General features: G+C 38.3%; 2 protein-coding genes across 6 annotated transcripts; both read right to left on the reverse strand.

Annotated features, from left to right (window-relative positions):
• Nucleotides 1-603: 603 nt before the first annotated feature.
• On the reverse strand, nt 604-17887 carry LOC137038837 (zinc finger protein 335-like). Of its 5 annotated transcripts, none has more exons than XM_067413795.1 (29): nt 17069-17301; nt 16800-16878; nt 15687-15885; nt 15323-15593; nt 15156-15233; nt 13005-13931; nt 12416-12559; nt 12181-12336; nt 11771-12029; nt 11451-11628; nt 8407-8519; nt 8054-8072; nt 7797-7934; nt 7544-7620; nt 7280-7440; nt 6970-7187; nt 6423-6522; nt 6208-6281; nt 5354-5622; nt 5128-5266; nt 4828-5034; nt 4569-4711; nt 4279-4418; nt 3692-3792; nt 3468-3554; nt 2825-2908; nt 2604-2669; nt 1628-1733; nt 604-1496 (listed from the first exon to the last, which is right to left on the reverse strand). In XM_067413795.1, the coding sequence occupies exons 1-29, from the start codon at nt 17097-17099 to the stop codon at nt 1375-1377; spliced, it is 4686 nt and encodes a 1561-aa protein (XP_067269896.1). In that variant the 5' UTR covers nt 17100-17301; the 3' UTR covers nt 604-1374. The 5 variants fall into 5 exon arrangements, with proteins under 5 accessions (XP_067269896.1, XP_067269895.1, XP_067269897.1 ...); XM_067413794.1 differs by having other exon boundaries at nt 5128-5269; nt 17069-17300; XM_067413796.1 differs by having other exon boundaries at nt 605-1496; nt 5128-5269; nt 7797-7913; nt 17069-17300.
• A 968-nt stretch (nt 17888-18855) lies between these two features.
• On the reverse strand, nt 18856-24113 carry mmp9 (matrix metallopeptidase 9). The gene is made up of 13 exons (XM_067413799.1): nt 23603-24113; nt 23240-23478; nt 23001-23149; nt 22783-22911; nt 21654-21827; nt 21316-21489; nt 21014-21187; nt 20779-20934; nt 20453-20657; nt 20229-20362; nt 19988-20138; nt 19762-19865; nt 18856-19655 (listed from the first exon to the last, which is right to left on the reverse strand). The coding sequence occupies exons 1-13, from the start codon at nt 23735-23737 to the stop codon at nt 19555-19557; spliced, it is 2025 nt and encodes a 674-aa protein (XP_067269900.1). The 5' UTR covers nt 23738-24113; the 3' UTR covers nt 18856-19554.

Genomic DNA, 24113 nt, shown 5'->3' on the forward strand with positions numbered 1-24113 from the left:
AAATAATTTGCCCTGATAAATAAAATACACGGAGTCCTTCGGTTGGATTCATTCCTGAAAAACAAATACTGAACATTGTTTTCTCATTTTAAAAGTGAGATTATAGAAAAAATCTTTATGGTATTACCATTAACATTAATTTGATATTTATAGAATATTTTATTATCAAATTAATACAAATACATAACGTTAGGTACATTTAGTAATACTCCTAATAAAATAATTAAGGTTAATCCTTAAACATTATTCAAATTTAAGATAAAATACATTAGAATTTTTATTTAATTTAAATATGGTAAACAAACAATTCCAGAATTGGTTATAGTCTAATGTCAGATTGAACACTATATATCATCTTCTCAAATAAACTAAGAAAATAAGAACCATTCTTACCATTCTTCAATAGGACAAGAAGAAAGAAAATCAGTTTCATTTCCAGTCACTTTTATAATTGCCTCTGATAGTTGTTTTCTAAAAAGCTGTACTGGCTCTTATGAATGTATTATGTTCGTCTCCTTTCAAATTGAGGAACAAACTATATATATATATATATATATATAAAAACAAGACCACGACAAACATATCTGTTGAAATCATGTTGTTACATAAAAATAGCAATTACTGTAATGAACATTGAATGGAAACTTATTAAATGCAATGATAGACCATAACATTACACATGTTAGTTTGTCAATCATATCTCTGCAGTTAACTTTACAGCTCATGTCACACCCTTTTAATTGCCAGGTGGATGGACCTGATCTATAGCACTGAGCAGACAAAATGTGCAGCAGCTTTTTTTAAATCTGTAGAATTTAACAGCATGAAGACACTAAGAAAATCAACGATAGGTTGAGATAAAGAGTTTGTGATTTATTTGGTATGCATTTTAAGTTCCTTTCTGTATTCATCTCAAAGAAAAACAAATCTTTAAAGCATAAAGATGAAACGACACTGACATAAAATGAAAAATGATCAACCCTCCTTTATAAGCTCCTAAGCTACAGCTAGGAACTGTTTCATAATGATAAGTTCAATCCTGCACTGTCATTGAAGTAGCATCCACTGTAGTACATCATAGCAACATGTAAAATTAAATAAGGGATTCTCTATACAGGCTGCTCTCGGCTTTCGTGTTTCTTTTTCTTTACAAGGCAAAACACTGTAGGCACACAAAGATAAATGCTTTAAATATTTACAGTGGCATGAGTTTGCAGAGGATATCTAACTGTACATTCACCCTCATACTGAATAATTCTAGAAGACAAATTTAAGTCTGTGGTATAACTTGTCAGAGTTCGTGATCTGAGCCGCAGATGATGTGTGTTTGTGTGTCGGTGTTGTTAAATTATAATCAAAGTGTGCGTCTTGCTTTTATTCCTCAGTAAAAGTGATGACATCATACTGGATGCCCTGCTGTTGCAGCTGCTCCAGTTGTTCAGGTGTGGCCTCTGTGTAAACCGTCTGAGCCTGAGCCATGGCTGCATCTGCGACAGCTACACACATACACACACAACTTACATCACATCTGACGCATTACCAGAAGGTTGTAATATTATAATGTTCTGTCTTGGCATTTAGCATGATCAAAACTTGTACGCTAAGTGTAAAAGGCGAAAGGTCATACCGGTGACAGCGGAATGGGCCGCTGCCTCCAGGTCCTCGGAGGCAACGACCTGCTGCTCGGCATTGATGGGGACGTACTGGATCTGTCCATCCTGAGACAGTGCAATCTGACAAAAAACACAGAAGAGATTTACACATTAAACAGTTTGATCATTTTCACAGTTAACGCCAGCTGATTTATGTTTACACATATACCACCGTTCAAAAATGTGGGGTCAGTTTCTTTTTTATTTTTGTTTTATGAAATTAATGATCAAAATTAATAACTGATCAAATTATAGTTACAACTTTTATATTTTTACAAAATATATTTATTTAAAATAAATGCTATTCTTTTGATATTTCTATTAAAAGAATCCTGAAAAAGTTTATCACTATTTCTAGAAAAAAATATTAACATTGTTTTAACAACTGTTTTTAACATTGATAATAAATCAGAAATTAGCACCAAATCAGCATGATTTCTGAAGGATCATGTGACACTAAGACTGGAGTAATGATATTGTAAAATCAGCATTGCCATCACAGGAAGAAATTACATTTTAAAAATATATTTAAATAGAAAATATTTATAATAAATTTTAATGTTAATATTAATAATACACAATATTACTGTGTTTAATGTATTTTTGATCAAATAAATGCAGCCTTGTTGAGCATTAGAGATTTCTTTCTAAAACATTAAATATTCTTATTGATGTCAAACTTTTGAACAGTAGCAAACATATGATTTATGCCACTTTATTAAAATAACATTTAGAGGTTTAACATGTCATTAAAAAACAAAGCTGTGCATGGAGCCATTTAGCATTGTGACCATAGCTGTAGAAAGAACTCATTTTAAGTCTGAAGACACGAACAGCTCAAAGCTGAATCTCTGAGTTGTTGCATTTACTGTAATTCAGCCAATGGCAATAATGCAGCATCAATTAAGCTTTAATGTAAAAAGCAGGTTTGAATACTGCTCTGAGCTCAACCTGTTGCTCCTGCAGAAACGTCCCATCATGCTCGTACTGAATGTGAGCGATCCGCCCATCCTCCATCTGCAATTCACAATTTTTTTGTCATAATGATAAGATATAACGTCCAACAGACCATGAATGAAACTGAAAATGCTCTTCAGTCAGCAGTTACAGATCAGATGAGCTTGTTGCTAGCCAAAGAACTGTTGTGGACCTTCTAAAGAGCACATACTAACCTGAATGTGGTTCCCGTCAGATACCACCACATATTCCCGTGGAAGTAAGTGCTGAACTCCATCCTGAGAGATGATATACTGGACCTGAATAAAGGGCAGAAGAGGGCACTAAAATTGTAACTCTTGAATTGTAAATCTTGAAAACTAATTGATAACAGAAAATGAATGTGTATTTTAGATATAAGTTAGGGTCAGCAAGATTTTTTAAATTCATGTTTTGTGGTCACTCTATTCAATTAAAAATATTCAAATAATTGCTTAAATAACTTAAAAATACTATTGTTTAAATTATAAAATGATTATACTTTGAAATAACTTTTCTTTTTAATATATTTGAATATTCTGAATATTCAGCATCTTTACTCCAGTCTTCAGGGTCACATGATCCTTCTGAAATCATTCTAATGTGCTTATTTAATGCTCAAAACACATTTATGACTATTATCAATGCCGAAAACAGTTGTGATGCATAACATTCTTTATGGAAACTGATACATGTTTTCAAATCTCTTCACTTTTGATCAATTTAATGTGTCCTCCTTAATGATTAAAAGTATTAACTTCTTTCTTTTTAAAAATCTGCCAACCCCAAACTTTTGAGCAGTAGTGTAAATGACTTTTGCTGGTTGAGAGCGAGTTGTACCTCAGTGACCTGATTGTCTCCAGTCATTAAGTGCTGTACCGTCTGTCCGTCTACTGTTGTGATCTGCTGAATGTAAGTCGCCTCCTCCTGAGAAATATAATTTGGTTAAAAACAAGCTAAACGTGAAACCTGAATCTATCTGTATTACGTGCAAATTAAAATGTGCAAAAAGAATCCATTCAAAAATTGGTGTGCATGGTGTGGATTTAGCAATTGTACAATACCTGGTCAGAAAGCGACTGATCCTGAGCCACTATGATGTGTTCCTGACCCAAAGCCTGCTGCAACCTCTCTGGACTGATGACTGTCTGACCCGCCTGCAGATCTGGAGAATATGGGTGGGGTGGGGAAGAAATATTATAAGGTATAAGTTCAAATTAACAACAACAAAAGCCAAAACCAAAGTTTGGTTTGTGTTGTCAACATTTTGAGAAGACGCTGTTTTTTTGGGGGCTGGCGAAAGCAAATCCACTTTGCATGGACTTGCAAAAGGTGATGACTCGAATTAATCTGGTTTGTTTATAGTTTTATGCTATCTACCAGGGCTATATTCATGGAGAAGAAAAACATATATACATCCAGAAAACATGTATATTGACTAAAACATTTGCACATGGTTTGTCTTAGAGCATATTAAAAACACCACATGTAAATAACATTAACACTTGATTTCACCACAGTGGGTCTTAAAAATAGCATAACAGGGGAATCGTTACAACAAAAGAAGAAGACGTCAAATAATTAGAACAGGGCTGTGTGAATCCATTATCTTTATGTAAACAAAATACAGTCACACTATGTCAGCACTTACTCTGTAGTGTGGCTAAAGCTTCTTCATCGCTGTTAACGATGATGGTCTGCTGAGAGGGGACAGATCGGGTTTTACGGGGCGAGGGTTCCTGAGTGTGAAGCCTCTCCATGTGAAACTTTAGATGGCCATTACGGTTAAATCTAAAAAAGAAACTCAGAGGCTGTAGAGGTCTGTGTGTATACATGTCGTTTACATTGTTTAGAACTGTATAACCAATAATGTAAACGGCACGATCTCTGTGACAAATCCAATCTATTATCATTTTCATGGTGTCTTTTTTGTTGCCTCACCTCTGGCCGCAGACCTGACAGGCGTAAGGCTTCTCGTTGGTGTGTGTCATCATGTGGCGTCTCAGATCTTTCTTGTTTTTAGAGGCAAAACTGCAGCTGGTGCATTTATGAGGCCTCAAATATGCATGCATGGCCATGTGAGACTAAGAAAAACGAAAAGAAGCATTTATCACCAAAAAAATGTGGTTTTAGACGGGTAAGAATAAAATATAGGCACAATAGACACTGAATTAACAATCATACCACAGGACCAACAAACCTTGACTTCTGGCCAAGAAGGTGCTGTAAAGTCACAGTCTGGACACTTGAATGTTTTGGGGTCTATGTGCGCCCTCTTGTGGTTTTCCATATCCGAGCGGCCGTGGAAAGCCTCCATGCAGATGCGGCATGAGAAGCGTTTGGTGTTTAACTGTTGAGAAGGGGGTGATGGACACAGGGAAGGGGAACCTGGAGCTTCACTGCTTAGCTGCAGGAAGAGATTTTCAGCAATTTAACTTTCCATGGGGAAGGAACATAACATCAGCTATTCCATCTGTGAAGTAGCAAAACCCAGTCTCACCTCTACCTGCTGCAGGACTCCATCTGTCAACCCTGAGCTTAGGAAAAACCTCTCTTTGTTCTCTTTGAGAGGTGTAGAGATGGACAAGGGCTCGGTGCTCACTTCCATGACCTGAGGCTCTGCCGAGGGTTCCTCTAAACTGCTGCCAAACACACGCACATCATATCAAAGGGTTTATATGACATTTATAGGCATGAAAGTGGTTGTTTTCGATGTGCAGTAGTACCTGTGTGCCGTCTCGTCGGAGGCCTGCTCCACCACACTGAAATCTGCTCCCTCGTATGCACTGATGCCAATCTGTTCCTCTTCCTGCGACACACCATTTGTCTCCTCTTGCTCCACAGCCCCTGTAGCCGTCTCAAACGCCTCCTGAACAAGGGTGTCCCCGTTTTCTGACACATGGAAGGTGACGATCTTTTGAGGCTCACTCCCAGAGCCAGCTCCGGCCCACGTTCCCGCCTCCAGAGTCTTAACATCCGTTTTCAGCACCGCCACCTGAGAAGAGTGAATTGATAATCGAATATATTTAGATACAGATATAGAATGAATAAAATGTTAAATTACTTTATAGATTCAGAACTAAGAGTTTAGACAAAAATTTTCAAATTGACGCATCTTTTATATATATGACATTAATTCACTTACTGATACCTCTTCATCCAAAAAATACTATATAATTAAGGCGTTTAATTTGTCTGGCTATCACCAGACCAAGCTGAATTTAAAACTGAACATTGGTCTGGGGAGTCTGCTCTGTATTTTCTACTGCACAAGAGGCGGGATCAACGAGCATTATTTGAATAACCGTATGTAATTGTCTCATCGTTTCTCTATCTGTCATCATGTTAAACCCGCCAATAGTGTGCCAGGTGGATAAGCCAGTCTGTGATTGTTTCCCGCAAAAGTGTAACAGGAGCAGTAGAAATTAATATACATGTTTCCAGATAAGTTTCCGGGTGAAATCAAATCGCAGGCAGATGAGGCTGGGTTTACCCAGTCTAGTGTTTAATAACATTATTCTGAATTCCAGTTGAATTTGCCTTAATTCCAGTAGATGCCGCCAGTGTGTCAGTACATTACCTGCAGTTCTCTGGCATTACTCATGTTTAGCAACAGATCTAAAGCATTCTGGGCTGAGAGGTCTGTAGTCTGGGCTGTGAAAGAAGGTACAAAAACATAAGCAGAGTATTAATATCATGAGCTGAAAGTTAAAAAATATGTGTAAATTAATTGAATCACACACTATATTTTAAATCGGTTACAACCACAGATATACTGATAACTTTTTTACTGACCTTGCTCATAAATTATGGTAGTGTTTCCCAGTGCATCTTGGGATACAGATGTGTTCCCTATGGACTCCATGGTTTGGAGAGTAATGGGGTCCACCGTTACCTTTAGGAGAATACAATAATTAATATTATATATATTCTGTTCCCTTTGTAGTTATTTATAATTATAGCATTTATCTAAATGCTCCAACTTGGAGTGTGGTTGTACTTCAAGCTTCCTGAGTTCGAGTTCGGTGTATGTAGTATTTTACACTCTTACCAAGCTCTGATTTCTGAGATGCAGGGAGATTGCAGCCATTTGATTTGCTCTCATTTCATTCATAGAGTTTACACTCATTAATTTCCCACACTCATTATTCAGTAGTAATTTTAGAGTTGTATGTATAATATCATGCTATCCCCTGGTTCAACGATTATCCAGCAAACATGAATTATTAATACATAAATTAATTAAATTGGTAAATTTAAACAGTATCAATGCCTTTCTGAATAAGGTATTATACAGGATTTTCCTTGACAAAAGCATCTAAATGCATATCTATGTACTCACAATGGTCCCCTGAAATTCCTGGGTTTCTTGCTGTAATTTCAGCTCATCAATCTCCTGCATGGTGAAAACGGGCGTCTGGCGTCGACGAATTGGCTCCTCTGGGTGGGATCGACTCCACTCATCGAAGGCCTCGGGGTGGCGACACTGCACGTGCAGCCGCAGGTTCTTCCTGTGTCTTGTTGTGAAGTGGCACATTTCGCATGAGAAGGGCTTTTCACCTGAGCAGAGGGAAACGATGGACATAGATGACTGATCAGGAAACCTTCTTACCACAAACATTTGAAACGTTCCTAATCGCTACAGCGCTCACCAGTGTGTTTAATGGCTATGTGGGACACCAGGAAATCCTCTTTACTCGTGGAGTATTTGCACTCTTCACATTTAAAAGGTTTGTCGTTGGTGTGGGACAGCTGGTGATTGAGCAGGTGCTTCTTGTCATTACAGGTGTAATCACAAAACTCACACTTAAACCTGACAAAGAAGATGAGAAAAATAGATACTTTTACAGTATGTTTACCAATGGAGCTTTTTAGGAGAAACGGACATGTACACAAAGTCCTGACATCTCACTTACGTGCTGTTGCCACAGTTCTGTATGTGCGTGAGAAGATGCATTTTGAAAGTGTAGCGTTTCTTGAACGATTTCCCACACTGCAAAGCAAACACATTTAGACTAGTGTTAGCATAGAAAACATCCAGGGATGTATTTCCCAAAAACATCATAAGCCAGTGTTTTAAACAATCTGCTTAGGCTTACTCATTGATTCATCAAAAATAGTTTAATTGACAAAATTCACATGCTAAGCTGCAGCATACAAGAACTTTACCTTGTCACACATGTGAGGTTTCTCCGTGCTGTGTGTCTTCATGTGCTGCGTCAGGCGTTTCTGCATGGGGTACACGCGGCAGCAGATGGGACATGGAAACTCGGACACTTTGGGAACCTGTGAAGGATTTACGCAAGACTGCTGTCGCATGAAAAGCTACCCTCTTCAAACCGACTTAAACTAATATATAATGCCAATAAAAGGACAATTTTGCGCTAACATGATTGTTTGTTGATGTTTCACATCTTGAGCCTTACCATATCTGTCTTCCGACTCCTGAAAGAGAAGAAACAAGAACATTGATTAATACTCTAATAAGGTTATGTTAGGTGTGAATTTTAAATGGATGCAGTATGTTTTAAATTTATAATTGCACAATTTTAAAGGGACAGACACAATGCAGCTTGATAATTTTTTTGAATTAGATTTTAATTAAATTCCTGTATCCCAGTTCCTGACTGCAAATGTTAAATGTGAAAATCTGATAAAATAGATTTTTATCATCTTATAAAAGAACACTAGCATAGAGATGACCTAAAATTTATAAAAGTGGATAACCCAAAATTTATGATTAAAAAACAACAACAACGGAGACATTTTCAGTTCTTACTTGCTTTTGTTGTGGACGGCTGAATGGCGGATCACGTCCTTCTTGTATACACTGGAGTAATCACATACCTCACATTTGTAAGGTTTTGTACCTTCATGATTGAACATGTGCTCCTAAAGGACACATGCATAAATTTTATCATGAGTAATGCAGAACAATGACTAAAGATAATATATTTATTTAGACACTGAAGCACATACTATACAAATATTTACATAAAATATTTTAAAGGGGTGGTTCTGTGTTTTTTTGTCTAGGCTTGGTTGTGTTTATGGGGCGCAATATAACGTCATTAATACTTCTTTTTTTAAAACGTCGTATTTTCCTTATATTTGACCTTTATTCCACACCGCTGTCTCCACTGTCCTTTGAACAGCTCATTTGCTTCCTGCTTCTATGAAGCTCATTCCTCCGAAAAACGCAATGGTCTTATTGGTTAGATGGCCAAATGTAGTTTCATGTATTTTTACTGGCTGAAGTGCCAAGCACAGGTTTGTACGGAAACGCCACACCCCTTACCATTACGGGCAGAAGTCACATCTGCAGTGACTAGCAAGGGTTTAGGATGTCACCAACCCGGGAAGAAGCTCATTTGATGCCTCCCAGTGACTTTATAGTGCAACTTACTGAGTGGACTTTAAAGAACAACATCTTTCTCTTTCAAGACAAATTGTATAGACAAGAAAAGGGGACTGCAATGGGTGCTTGTTTTGCTCCCAATTATGCCAATCTTTTTCTAGGCTTATGGGAGGAGCGCTATATATTTTCCCAAGTTAACCCTTTTAAAGATAAAGTCTTGTGGTGGGGTAGATACATTGACGATGTGATTTTGATGTTCTCAGGCTCAGAAAAAGAACTTGTAGACTTCCATGTATATGTAAATACCTTAAATGAGAACCTAAAATTTAGTCTGGACTATGATTTACACGCTATTAACTTTCTGGATCTACGGATCTCAAAAGATAATGAGGGATTCTTACATACATCTATCTTTAGAAAGGCAACAGATCGTAATACCTTATTGCATGCTAATAGTTTTCATCCCTCATGGCTCATTGATAACATACCTTTTGGACAGATCCAGAGACTAAGGCGTATATGTGATTTAGATCAGGATTTCCAGTATCAATCTATGGATATGCAGCAGCGTTTTCGACTAAGAGGTTATCAAACACAAACTCTCGTTCAAGCTCATAATCGAGCCCAATCACTTGAAAGGAAGAGCCTGCTTCAGTCTAGACCCAAAAGAGTATCAACACAGAAACCCTATTTTGTCACTCGTTACAGCAAGGAGGCTGTCCAGATTAAACACATTATAAAGAAAAACTGGAACATTATTGAATGTGACCCGACTTTACGGGAAATATTCACGGAACCCCCTGGGATCAGCTTTAGGAGGGCCCCCACACTTAAAGACAAGTTAGTAAGAAGTTACCTCCCTGCTCCTAAACGTGAAACTTGGCTTCGTCAACCCAAGGGTAACTTCCCTTGTGGTAATTGTAATTATTGTGAGAATATTGCTAAAACTGACAAATTTTTGGATGTTTTTAGCAATAAGACCTACACTATTAATAGTTTTATAAATTGCAATACTACCCATGTTGTTTATCGTTTAGAGTGTACTTGCGGCTGTTTTTACATAGGCCTAACTAAAAGGAGACTAAGAGACAGGGTATCTGAACATAGATATGCCATTCGGACTGGAAATATGAACTATCCAATGGCCAAACATTATATAGATGCAAAACATGGGAGTGATTCGACCCTAAGAGTAGTGGGCATTGAGGCTATTCGCCTTGATGCCAGGGGTGGGGATATTATCAAACGCCTTAAACAAAGGGAGACATATTGGATCTATTCCTTGAGGGCCACCAGTCATCCAGGTCTCAATGAAGAGTTTGACCTCTCACCTTTTTTGTAGCCTTTTTTGTAATGGTTGTGTCTCTATAGGGGCGGTGTATTGTTGTCCGTGAATGTTTACTATTCTTCTAATGTACTGCAATGCCCATAACATTTTTCTTTTGTTGTTTTAGAACTATCTTGACAATTGAATTCAGAAGTAAGATGGGTAACTAGTCTATTCACATTTATTGACTTTGGGGACATAACTGTATAGAGTACACAAGATGTTTGTATTGGTGTCACTCCTATTTTTACCACTTGGAGATCTCTTATTTTTCCTTGTATTTGTATGGTTTAACTTTTGACATTAGCCAGTATCCGAACTATTGCCTCTAGTGGCAAAAAGTTGTGTTGCAAGTGCCAGAGTAGCACCTGAAACCAATGCAACTTTAAGTAGTGCTTGATCCTGTCTGTTTGTCACCAACACCCTGATGAAGGCCTATGGGCCGATACGCGTTGGTGTTTTAATGTTTTAGCCCTACCATTAAAGGCTTTTTTACTTTTTGCATCCTATTGAGTGCCTGGACTTGGATTTTTTCCAAATTTGTTTTCAACATTTAACCCTTCCAAGAGCACCATAGGGTGAAAGGGATTCCAGCAGCGCTCCAGTTCTCTTTTGTCCGGGAAGAAGCTCGTTGTAGTCCAAACCGGACGTTTTTGTAGGCAAAAAATTGCCATAACTTTAAAAGACAATATCTCCATTTGCATTGAACTTTCAGCGCTGTAACTTTGCAGATACTGTCTATGCTCAAGCAGCATGAAATTGCATGCAACCACCCCTTTAAAACAGGGGTCTCAAACTCATGGCCCGCATTTTGTGGCCCCCTACGTGACATCAAAGCTTAAGTGTTAATGCGGCCCGCGTGTTGCTCTGAAAAGCACCTTTTTTGCTGAGTTGCATGTGCCACGCTTCCCACGCTGTCTGCCTCACTTCGTGTGTGTATGTGGGTGTGCGTATGAGAGCATTAGCTCGGACCTCCCTCATGCAGTATAATTGGTTGACACTGCGTGATTCCCTTAACCATAGTCTACCTCTACTGGTAAATTGAGTTTGAGACCGCTGTTTTAAAATTTTAAAATGAAAACTAATAATGTAACTAAAAGTGAATAAAATATATTTTTCAGATGAAGGGTTTTTTTACCTTCAGTGAGGACCACCGTTTGCAGCGGTAGCTGCACTGCAGGCACTTGAAGCGCTCAGGGTCATTTCCCTCATGAGAATCCACGTGGAATCTGAGATCCTCTTGTGATAGAAAGCGAGAGCCACAGATCCAGCAGTTATGAGGCCTTAGCAGAGGCTTAAGAGATCTGTAGTATTTACTTAAAAAAGATAAATGAGAGATTGACTATCCAGAATATGTGGTTACATTGGATTATAAATTATTCTAAGATATAATAATTAAAAGTCAAATCAATCAAATGTTTTTGTGGATGATCAAAAAGTAATGCCGGCATTACATACTTGCGATTCATGTACTTTTTGTACTTCTTCTGAAGAAAGCGTTTTGAAGGCCGGCCTCGTTTTTTGGGCAAAAATTCCAGGTCATCATGGCTTGTGTTTGATGATGGATCTTTGTTCTCTGAATCTGACTGGCTGATGCCTGGTTCTGCTGCTGTCCCATTGGATAATGAGGAAGTTCCATTCTCTAATCCAGAGGAACTTGCTTCTTCCGGAGCTTGAGGGTCATCTGCATTGTCTGCTTGAGACACAGCTGGTGTCTCTGTTTCATAGAAAGGTGGAAATAAGAGTTATCACAGACCACTGAAAAAGTAGATTTATTACTTGAATTTCATTTTTTGAATGCAACTAGTTTAAAATTACTATGTATTTTAAAGTATTTCTGTGACTCAAAAAGCTAAATTAACATTGACCTGACTCAGGAAGGAATTTGCGAGGTGGCCCCACCATCCTGCGGGGACGTTTCCGTGAGGTAGAGGAAGATGATGAAGAGCAGGAAGGAGGAGTGGAGTGACTTGCAGCTAATTTGGGCCTGGCCTCTTCATCAGCAGGTTTATAATCACTGTCACCTGAATACAAAATAAAACTGCTTTAAAAAAAGAAAAAAGAAAATTATGAAATAGAGAATGCAAACTGCATTCCACTAACCTTGATCATCAAGAGCGCCCGCATCAATGATGTCATCATCTTCCTCTTCTGGTGGCTCCTCCTTTTTGACCTCAGCGACCGATCGTGGCTTGCTTTCGGACTTTCGAGGACGTCCCCGTCCACGTTTCTTTTGGCCTGGAACACCTACTTGTGAGATACCACATCCTGAACAAGAGAACCTAAAAAAACTGTATGCATAAATCAAGACCTGATGGAAACTTAAGTTCATCCTAAAACAGAAATTTCTATAATCTTAAGTTTATCTATTGGGAATTGTTTGGATCATTGTGGCTTGCTATTGCTGCTCATGTGGGTGACAGGTTGCCCCATCCTCATAAGAGAAGACATTATTATTAATCATTATTTTATAATGACTAAGACTGTTTCATTATTTCTTCCTTTATTTTAATTTAGCCTTTGTGGCCACCATGTGACTATAATGTGTTGAGCAAATTCACCCAAGCTCAAAGCATAGTCCTGGAGAAGGACTGCAAGTTTTGAGAGTGCCATTTGGGATGGGGCCATTAATGGGGCTGATAATAGTTTATTTTACATTTGAAAAATACTAAATAAGCACCACCTACTTTACCTGCTGGTTTAAAGTGTTTGTCTCTCATGTGGTTGATGAGCGTATCCTTAGAGGCACTTTTATATGGGCACATCTTACACCTAAACTGCTGTACGATCACCACCTCCATCATTTCCTCCAGTTCGGCCATGTCTGGGGTTCTGTGCCCGGGCTCAACCACCACCCCAGATTCCACAGCTTCAGGATCTGGGTGGGTGGAATATGTCCCACTGCTACTTATGTATGGGCCAGGCAAGTTATCGTTGCAGTCCATTTGATCAGCAAGCTGAGATCCCATTGTGTCAGCAAGGGAGTGGCGAACAGTGCCCTCGTCAGCATATAGTGAGCCCTGTGGCATGTAGGAATGCTGGGGCTCTTCTACCATGCTTGCTTCCTGCTCCGAGGCCGAGACGTGCTCCCTGTCATCCATGCTACTGTCGATATAACGTGAATGCTCCGGCCGCTCCGCCCTCTCTGCACCATACTCCAAAAACCCATCGCTGCACTCTACGACATAACGGGAGGAGCGGAACGAGCATCTCTGAGGGCTACTGTTCGTACCGCTGCACTCTGCCGCGTAACCCCGTAGAGGCTCTTCCGAGTCAGCCACACTGTAGTCAGTCACGCCAGAATGACGTGGGGTCTGGTCTGGTTCGGCTCCCGAGCACTCAATGTACCGAGCCTCCCTGGTCTGGTCTGGGTCGTCTCCTTCACTGCATTCTATGTACTGGGAGTGCTGAGGCTGGTCCGGGCGGCTGCAGCTGCTGCTGCTGTCGTCGTGCTCACGGTATCCGGAGTGCTGAGGCTGGTCAGGTTCCACGCTGCCCTGTGGGTTTTCTGACAGGTCACCCTGGTCCAGGCAAGTGGAGGTGGGTCCATCAGCAAGGGCTTCAATGGCAACGCGGCTTGACAGTGCAGAAGAAGACATCCGAGCCACCATAGGAGCTCCTAAACACAGTGAACAAAGAAAATGGCTGAATATCCAAAACTACCTCATTTAATTTTTAATCTCTTCTAATTTATTTGATTCTTAAAGGGATAGTTCACCAAAATATGAATTTACTCACCCTCATGTCATACCGTATGACTTTCTACTGTGTAACAAAATAATTTATTTTGAGCTTTCAAACAGTTCTGGTTCCCAATGACTTCAATTGCATTTTTTGCAAATTCAACGCAAGAAACTGAAACTGTTTGGTTAACAACATTCTTCAAAATATTTTCTTTTGTTCCACAGAAGTCGGGAAGTCAGTCATACAACTTTGGAATGACATGAGAGTGAGTGAAGATTTTTTTTTTTTTTGGGTGAACTGCTCCTTTAAGTTCATTTGAAAACATTTGTTTGGCGGTAATATAAGCACATTTGGCTCAAACAATACATTAGCCAACGATTTTAAAGTCTCAATTTGTCACAGAGATTATGATGAGAACAAGAACAAAAGGGAATTTTACTACAAGACAATGACAAATGACATTGCCAAAAACTAATGACAGTGCCATATAAATGGATAAATTAGCCAAACATAAAAAATCTGCCACATTCAATTCATGCTTAGTATTTTTCTGTAATTTAGCATAGTTGTTCTCAACCTTTTTGACTCCAAGTTAAAAAAATACATTAAAAAACACCTAAAATAAGTAACTGCAACAATAATAATTTATTTAATGTTGAAGTCTATTTGGAAGTGTATGGAAAGTTTTATGGAAAACAGCAGACAGGACAGCTTAATACCTAATTTTGAGTTCCAAAATTAAGTAATTTACTTTTTCCCAAGGTTACATTTTTTGCTAAACTACACATTGAATATGCATACTCTCCTACTGTAGAGTAGACGTGTAAAAGACGGTATGTGAAAAAGTATTATGTTCATATTCACAGTATTCAAAAAACAGCAGACATAATGTACCTGGATGACTTACTACTACTGGTAAGATTCTGAAGTACAAACACTTTACTTTCCCATGAGGACACGGGAGAGGATTTTTGAATGGCAGCAAAGCGATGCAACTTAGGTCACGTCTGGATTACAATCATATTATGAAGAACACCCGTTTTGTTTTTGTTTTTTACAGTAGTGTGTAGTAAGTAATTTTTCAAAAGAAGTACCTACTCAAAGAATATGCGATTTCAGACCCACCCCTAAACTTTGAACATTAAAGAATCTTTCTCACCATCATCAGGACCTTGGAGTATCAGATACTGTGTGGTCTCTGCACTGCCGTCCTCTGCGCTTGTAACCGCAATACATCCTGTAAAATGGGCAAAGAAACATAGCTTTTAAATTAAATACTTAAATACCTTGAGTTTAATAAAAAATTAAGATGCATGGTTTCTCTACCATTCATAATGTCGGGTCCAATGGTGGATTCAATAATCTTATCAATAGCCGAGCCAAGATCTGAGGATGTGGAAGCAGTGGAATCAGAAACCATCATTCCTCCTTCAGAAACAGCACTGGAGTGCACCAGGACCTGGACAGACTCTGAAACCAGGACCGATTGTGTCACGGTGGAGACGCTGGACACACTGGTTGACTGGGCGACAGAAGAGGAGTCTGGAAGATGTACTCTTTGCACATCTGTACTGGAGCTTGTCTCTGGGATAAAAACCTGCAAAACACCCACCCACCCAAAAAAATGTTTTAATGAAGAATTACACACTAACATGTGGAGCTAGGCAGATGTGTGGATTGCTTGTCTTACCACAAGTCCCTCTGAGCTCTGTCCTACATGACAGTCTGATTCTGGGGCCAGGGCAGGAGGAGCTGCCGCATCGCTGCTATCGGCAGACATGGCTTCCGAAGACTCCATACCCATGCCGCTTTCCGACGGCTCCTCCATCCCAGAATGCCCCACATCACTGCTGCTCTCCACCTCCATGTCATCAGAATCCATCTCTGCTCTATAGAAAAGTGTCTTTCAATCAGTTATTTAGCACTAAATGTGTCCTGAATGACAAATGGACAAAGTGTAAAGAAGTATAATCATTTTATAAAATAAAAAATTTCATGTAAAATGTATTTCGATGTATTAAAGTGATTTTGTATAATTATGTTCAGTATTTTAATATTTATATGAATAATATAATTCATTAATTAATCAATAATTTACTATTAATACTAATTAATAATACTATAATTCAAAAAGTTTGATTGAACTTTTATTCTATTTCAAATAAATTCTGTTCTTTTAAACTTTCTATTCATCAAAGAATCTAAAAAGAATCTTTGTTTTCATTGTTGATATAATAATAAATATTCCATTAGCACCAAATCAGCATATTAGAATGGTTATTAGAAGGATCATGTGACACTTAAGACTGGAGTAATGTTAATGAAAATTCAGTTTTGCCATCATCAATAACATTTCACAATATTACTTGTTACTTTATTTATTTTTTTAATAATTAAATGCATTCTGGGTGTGCATAAGAGACATATTTTTACATATTTAAAATATGTTTTTAGAAAACCTTTCCGACACTCAAACTTTTTAACTTTACTGTAGGCTATATTTTAATTATATAGATTCTCCATGTTTTCCGTAGTAATGTGTGAGTGAAGTAAGTGTGGAGTGTGGAAATGAAAAGGTACATAGAAATTGTATAGTTTAATTTGATAAACTTTGCATATATTCATCTTGAAGTTATTCTCATTATTTGGCATATTGATTCCATATTCTCTGCAGTATCTGCACAAGTCTTATTGCACAACTAACATTATTTAACTTTCTAAAAAATGTATTGTACATTACAGAGCACATTTTATTCACATCTATTCTCTTTAAATTGTGTTGTTTTGTATTAATTGTCATTACCTACTCTGATTTACGTCTACTGCTGTAGTCTCAACTTCCCTAAAAGGGATGCATACAGTTGTCTTGTGATAGCGCCTTTCTAGGTCACATAAGTTAAGCACATTATAAGATTACCAGCAAAAGCACAAGCCAACGTGGTTTCCGCATTAAATGCACTTTAAAAAAGCATGATCTAACGTAAACCATTTGATTTCTTCCACACGCCAACTGATATTAATCCCTCCTCACTAGAGCACCCATCTGGCTGTGTTTGGGACATAAATTAAAACCTTTCTCTTGACTCAAACTTCTCAAGGACATCCTGGTTCTTGCTCATCATTAACACGCTTTAATGTTGGCCACAGTAACAAATTTATGGAGAAAATGTCACTGCAACAGATCCTAATAACACTTGATAGCCCACATGAACTGTAGCTACACATGTCTAGTTCGTTTCAAATGACAATACTACAAATTGCGAGTATGTGCTGCCCTTCGTCCTGCCTGCTCGCGCAGCGCCATTTTCCCTCCCGCCGCTCCGAGTTTATTTTTTTCCGCTCAGGCGATATGAAGAACCGCTCGGGGACCTCGAGGGCCTGCGTGAGCAGGGAGAGCCAGTCCGCCCGAATGTTTTTCTCTCGGCCATCATGGAAGAAGCTGTATTTGTAAACAATTAGCCCCCTCTATTTTGAGCTAGGAATTTTTCTTACCGTGAATGGACGACTGTTTTGCTCTTCAAGCTTGCGAATGAGGCGAAATAAATAAATATTTGAAAGCGAATAGTTGCTGTGCTTTCTAGTCGGGCGCCATCAGCGTCTCCTCGCTTCCTGTCCTCAGAGCTGGCCGGAACTCATTTATCCGTCATGGGGGAAAGACGAATGGGATAAACGCTTAATCAGTTTTATAATGTATTAAGATTTATATCAAAATTCGTGGTGCATCTATTAAACATGTATATCAACCAATTCGCTTAAACTGTTGAATGTTTTGTCACGTAATTGTGTGAACCGGAGGACTATTGCTCCGAGAGGATGTAACCACTGAATGTTTCGCGGATTAATATGACGGGAGTTGTTTATCTTGAGATTCTCATTTCAATTTTTTTTAGTACGCGGAAATAAACATATATTTGCATATATTGTATGTGAGTGGTCTAATGGAATTCTCGATTTAATTTTCATTCTGTGGATATATATGTGGCATTATACCACACTGCATATATAATAACAGGCCTAGTGATTTCTTTTAACTGATTACTGTTAGTTTGTGTGTGTGTGAATGTGTGTACATTTATGGATACTGTAATTTGTGTATAATTAGCTGTTACATGTCAAATATTATTGTGGCAACCGTTTTAAACCGTCTGCAGAGACTGAATATACCCCATCCACAACTGAATATAGTGTACTAATATAAGCTTGACTAATTGTAGAATAGTTTTTGTTGTTGTTGTAAAAATATAAATAATAATCACAATTACAGTATACAGTGGGGTTTATAGTGCCATATTTATAGTACAGAATCACTTAGACACTGAAAAATATGTAAAAAAAATAATAATAAGTTGTGGTTTAAGTACCTGGTTTACTTAAAATGTTTAGTTAATTGAAATACACATTTTTAGTTAATACAATACAATACAATACAATGTTTCTGAGAGTCGACAACTTCTATTCAAATATTATTCAAAGATTTTGTAAGTGTATTGGGTAATTGTGTGTTTTATTTGTGATGACAGTGAAACATGCCAAATTGTGCTGTTTTCATGTTTATCACATTTTTAGGTGGTTCAGATATAATAATATTTTGAGTTTTATATTTATTAAACCAATTTCCTTTATTGTATCAACTACAATTTTTAATTTCAGTAACCTCAAAAATGTAAGGCAACCAGGTTACTTACTTTTTTAAGTTAAACCATCAATATGTTTTTTTCTTTTTTTACAGTGTGCCTATCATTGAAAAATAATAATCATGAAATAATCATTAATCGGTGAAAAAATCAGTAGTTTCATTCACACAGGCCAAATACTAAAGAAAGAGCATGTTGCACATTTTGAATGATCTTGTTTACAAATTTATTGAGTAAACGTATTGCAGCAAACACATAAAAATACTATAAATAAGTGGAAAGTGGAACATTAAATTAATAATATTAATATTATCATTTACACCAGGCAAATGATTACACAATAGACCAAAATCTGGGCTTAATAACATCTCAACATTAGCTCTAAGGCTAAAAAATAAACCTTTGCTTTGAAAAACATCTTGAGTGGGTCAACACAGATAATAGATGCTTTGTATACAACAAATGCATTTAGGCTACAGTGTTTCTGTGGTGACTCCACTCATACATTTACAAACACAAAGTTAATTCCTAGAGTTAGACTGGCATTGCCTCATTTAAATTTTATAGAATATAAATATAATTATAGTTTATCTTAATGTGCGGTTAAAAAAAACTCATCATGACAAAAGCAATTATATAGTAAGCTAAAATAATAAATTAGAAGACCATGCTAAAGCTGACAGACAATGAGACAAATATGCCTAACATCCCGTTTCATGTGCCTATATGATCATTTCAGTGTTAAAACTGTTCTTCTATAACAGTTAAAGTCAACATCCCAAAAACAGGACTTAAAATTAAATACATTCCGTCTGTGTTTTCCTCACTACATTTTACACAGAAGAGAAATGGTTTCCCTATTTAAAAAGGGCTCTGTCATCAGGTTAGGATGTTGGACGTCTTCACTGTGCCGAGCGACTGCACTTAGCATTTCAAGAGATCGTACTTCACATAACCGACACGGTCAACCTGCCTTCTGGCATTCATTCTCCAGTAGAAACTCTCCCGGCAGAAGTAAAAGAAACCTGCAAAATAAAAAAAATTTTTAAGAACAAATTGAATTTACTTGATCAGATGAATTAGAGTAGTTATTTCGATATTTAAAATGAATTTGAACATAATCTCACTTACCCTTGTAGAGGAACACATCATGTGCATCGACGGGCACTCCACCAAAAACTGTGTCAGTGTTTCGAGGGTATCCGTTGTCAATCAGCTGAGCCTTCACATCGAATCTGTGACAATAAATAAGAGACAAGACAAGAATACAATATTATTATCATTAAATTATCATTTCCCATCTATAGCTCAATGCTTGACACTTTTACAGTTCCGGTCTTGAAGGAAAGTTACTTACCTCCAGAAGTTCTCTCCATTAAACAGGAGCACCTTGCCCTTTCCTCTCTGCAAAGCTCCCTCCACTCTGTCCAAGTCACTTGGTAGGCCGAGCTTTTCGATTTTACGTGGTCCAAGCACATTCTTTTCAGTATAAACCCAGAACTGTTTGTCTGTGTGCATGAAATACAGCACTGTTATATTTCTGAACTTCATCATATGCTGCAATAATGGCAAAATATCTCAATTTAATTAATAAGTACCTGCAAAGAAGTAGATCTTTTTGGTGAGCTGGTCCTCAAAGGCACTGTTAATGATGGCTGGCAGAGCAGGCCACTTCTCTGATACCAAGAATGGGCCTTTGCGTTCTCCGCTGCTTGAGAGCTTCCAGTAGTGCCTTCGATGTAAAAAAAATTTTTTAGAAACATGTATTGGAAGTGCTTTGGTTATGTTTGCAAGTTCATGTCAGTAGAATAAAAGCTCATACCCATCCTTGAAGAAATGAAGCTCTTTCTGGATTTCAGTGATGGCATCAAATTTCGTGATTTGGCAGGCATCCTGTGATGGGACTACATGTGTTGTGGTGGACACAGTGGTTGTTTTCTCACTTGGGGTGGGTTTAGTTGGCACAACCGGAGAGGAAGTGGTGGTCTTTGGTTTCGGCGGAGTGGGATTTGGGCCAGTTTTAGGTCCTATAAAACCAGAATTGTACAAGACCCTAAGTTTCAAGACCAAATTCTTGAATCTTAAATAAGAACATGCATAGTAAACTTAACAATCAGTGAATGATGGATCGTTTAAGTGGATAAATACCATAGAGATACTGAATGCCTTCAACATCATCCTGATTCAAGGAGAAATCCTCAATATATTTGTACATGGGATACATCAGAGCATCTTTGATTTTGGAGTGGTCTAAACCAAGAGCATGTCCAAACTCATGAGCAGCCACCAGAAACAGACTGTATCCTATGAGAGAAAAAGGCATGTTAGCTAATGTCTCACTTTCATATTTGTATAGTGTCTGAAGGAGATGCGTATCACTTACCCCTATCTGGGCAAAATCCCCATTTTTTATCCGTGTCATAGTTGCTGGTGGTTGCACACCATAGTTTTCCATCGCTACGGCCTTCACTGGTGCAGGAAGTGTACGTCTCTCCCAGAAAGGTGAAAGGAAACTGGCATGGCTCGCCTTCTGAATTTCCACCAATCACAGCTGTATCTGTAAGGGGGGAAATATAGAGAGAAATATGCTGTTTGTGAAAAAAAGATTTAATTGTGAGCTGCTGAAACTCTGAGAACATATTATTCTTGCATATTTGCTAGTCTGAAGGTATGAGGGCTGCTCACCTCTGTTAGGACAGAATCCATACTGGGTATCGGTGTCAAAGTTAGCTGTAGTGGCACACCAACGATACCCATCAGTTCGTCCGTCGGTGGTGCATGAGTCGTATTTTACTCCCTGAAACACGAAGGGGAAAACACATGGTGCTTCATTGCTGTTCCCATCAAACGTGAAGAGAACTGTGGGAAAACAGAGATGGAATGTTAGACATGCTTAAAAGAATAAACACTTGTGCTTGCTGAAATACTCTCACGTTAATTAAGTATGCATTAAGGGCAAAGGAGTCATTTAAAATATCTGTTTTGAAATGAAAGCCCCATGAAATCATTACTGGAACACTTACGCTCACTGGGACAGAAGCCAAATTTCTTGTCCTTGTCGTAGTCTGCAGTGGTTGAGCACCAGGGGAGACCATCTGTGCGGCCCTCGGTGGTGCAGGTAGAGTAGGATGTTCCCTCAAACATGAAGGGGAAGTGACACATTGCACCATCTGCATTGCCATAGCGGGTTTGAATGGCTGAAGGAGACACATCAATGTCATTGTCTACTCCAAAAAAGTATATATAACTTAAATATATGATGATCCCCTTATGTATAAGGACTCATTTATACTATATGAGAAATATTAAGTGTGATAATATAAAGACAACATGTTTCCAAAGTAAGTGGCTTTCTTATTTTTAAGCATATATTTAAAATATACATAAGAACTCAAACTTTAAATAAAAGAACAACAAATAAAGATTCAAACGGTCATGAATCAGCGTATTGATTCATGATTTGGGTCGCGTCAAACTGCTGAAATCACGTGACATTGGCGATCCGAATCATGAATCAATACGCTGATTCATGACCATTTGAATCTTTATTTGAGGTTTGAAAACAAACGCGGAAGAGAAGACAATGCTGAATAAAGTAGTTTTTGTTATTTTTGGACCAAAATGTATTTCCGATGCTTCAAGAGATTCTAATTAACTAACTGATGTCCCATATGGACTACTCTGATGATGTTTTTATTCCCTTTCTGGACATGGACAGTATAGTTTGCATACACTTGCATACTCTCGGACTAAAAATAAAATATCTTAAACTGTGTTCTGAAGATGAACGGAGATCTTACAGGTGTGGAACAACATTAGGGTGAGTCAATAATGACATAAATTTCATTTTTGGGTGAACTAACCTTTTAAGAGTTTTATTCAAATTTAAGTAATTGGCTTTTTTATGGTTATTGGATGGAACCCAAAGCAAATATTTTAAATATTATGCCAGTTTCGACAACCCTGTTTTAGGACACACTCTAACTGTTACTATACACTTACAACTGTAGAGGGAGCTATTGTCCCACTAGGCCCCCATATGAAACTGTATGAGGCTATGATATTTCAACTATTTATATATCAAAGGCACTGCTGTTCATTCTGTCAAATTGGGGTGTATTGGAATTGGATTAAAGTAAGAATCACACTCACCAGGTCCAGATCCAAGGGTCCAGTATTCATCATCATCAAAATGGGCATCTCCTTGGATCCCCTGTCCTGGAGGATAGGCGTGAGCCAGAAGTCCATCTTTCCCATCAAAAGGGTAAGGATCTCCGTGATCTGAAACAAAAACAGCAGCTCATTCAAACCTTCTCAAAGTCCAAGTGTTTAATCGTAATACTTGTATTCCTTACAAAAACTCAACACACCTGCTTTCCCAAAGGAGATCATGATGTCAGCGGTGCCGTCATAGAGGCGTGTGAATGTCAGAGGGGTAACGTCACTCCAGACTTTGAAAGCTCTGGCAAAAGCGTCATCGATCAAAGAGGCTTCCATGTCTGGTGAATAGTTCAAAATCCTGCCAAATCAAATCAAAGCAATGCAAAAGATTAGAACATGTTCATCACAAACCTATGAGATTTGAAAGTGTAGTCAGATCATATCTAACCTGTATGTAACATCAGTGTGATCCCACTTCAGGTCTCCTTCGAAAGTCTGATAGTTGCGGATGTCTGGGACCCCACAGCGAGGCTGCTTCATGGCATCAATGGTGGGTTGATCAAGCGACCCCGTCTCCTCCAGCCCGAGCTGCTGCTGGAGTTTCTTCAGAGCTTTGGAAGTGGACACGACTGCCTGCAGTCCGCTCTTCTGGAGAACATCTATGTAGCCGTAACGCTTCAGGTACTCCTGGAGTCAAACATTTATATAGAAAGGTATTCTTTTAGAATAATAAAACTGCATTTGTACTATTTTAAAAGTAGAGGACTGAAAGATATCATAAAAACCATGAGCTAAAACTTGATATACTCACATCTGCCAGCTGTGTGTCCGTCATGTTCTTTATCACATCTCCGGGAAACGTCACATACACAGATTTGAGTGGCACGCACCAAGCTCTTAAAGAGCAGGTTCCAAGAACCAGAAACACCACGACTCCAAGTCTCATGTTTAGAGTTTCAAGTCAAGAAACAAAACTTCAAAAAAAGCAAACTTTTATAAGAAAACAGACTCAAAACTTGAAAAACAAGTGGAGAGACAAAGTGCATGCAGTCTTGTCGGGTCTTCTCCTCCTGATTTGTGTCTTCTCTTGTGCCCTGAAGGCAGTATTTATGTTCATCCCAGAGATTAGTCACCGAGCACCCACCCACCTCCCGCCGGTCATTTTAGCACTCCCACTTACCAAAACACTTGCCCACTGAAAGGAGTGCTTTTTTTGTTGTCCATTCAAAAATAAGGGGCTTTCCAGCAACCTCACATTGCGCTTGAAGACACAAACAAAGACAACAATCACTGTCTACTCTTTAGTGTCTTAAAATAAATGG

This window comes from Pseudorasbora parva, chromosome 13, assembly GCF_024679245.1.
Source record: "Pseudorasbora parva isolate DD20220531a chromosome 13, ASM2467924v1, whole genome shotgun sequence".
NCBI lineage: Eukaryota > Metazoa > Chordata > Actinopteri > Cypriniformes > Gobionidae > Pseudorasbora > Pseudorasbora parva.

Bases quoted from the DNA above. Each gene is read 5' to 3' on its own strand.
- LOC137038837 (XM_067413794.1), bottom strand. From the start codon at position 17,099: ATGTCCTTGAGAAGTTTGAGTCAAGAGAAAG. The intron at 12,560-13,004 runs GTAAAGTAGGTG...TCTCACAAGTAG, and splicing joins CAAACACTTTAAACCAGCAG to GTGTTCCAGGCCAAAAGAAA. The intron at 1,734-2,603 runs GTTGAGCTCAGA...GTTTTTTGTCAG, and splicing joins CGTTTCTGCAGGAGCAACAG to ATTGCACTGTCTCAGGATGG.
- mmp9 (XM_067413799.1), bottom strand. From the start codon at position 23,737: ATGAGACTTGGAGTCGTGGTGTTTCTGGTTCTTGGAACCTGCTCTTTA. The intron at 21,490-21,653 runs GTAAGTGTTCCA...GTTTTCCCACAG, and splicing joins TGGCTTCTGTCCCAGTGAGC to TTCTCTTCACGTTTGATGGG. The intron at 20,935-21,013 runs GTAAGTGATACG...TTTCTCTCATAG, and splicing joins GGGATTTTGCCCAGATAGGG to GATACAGTCTGTTTCTGGTG.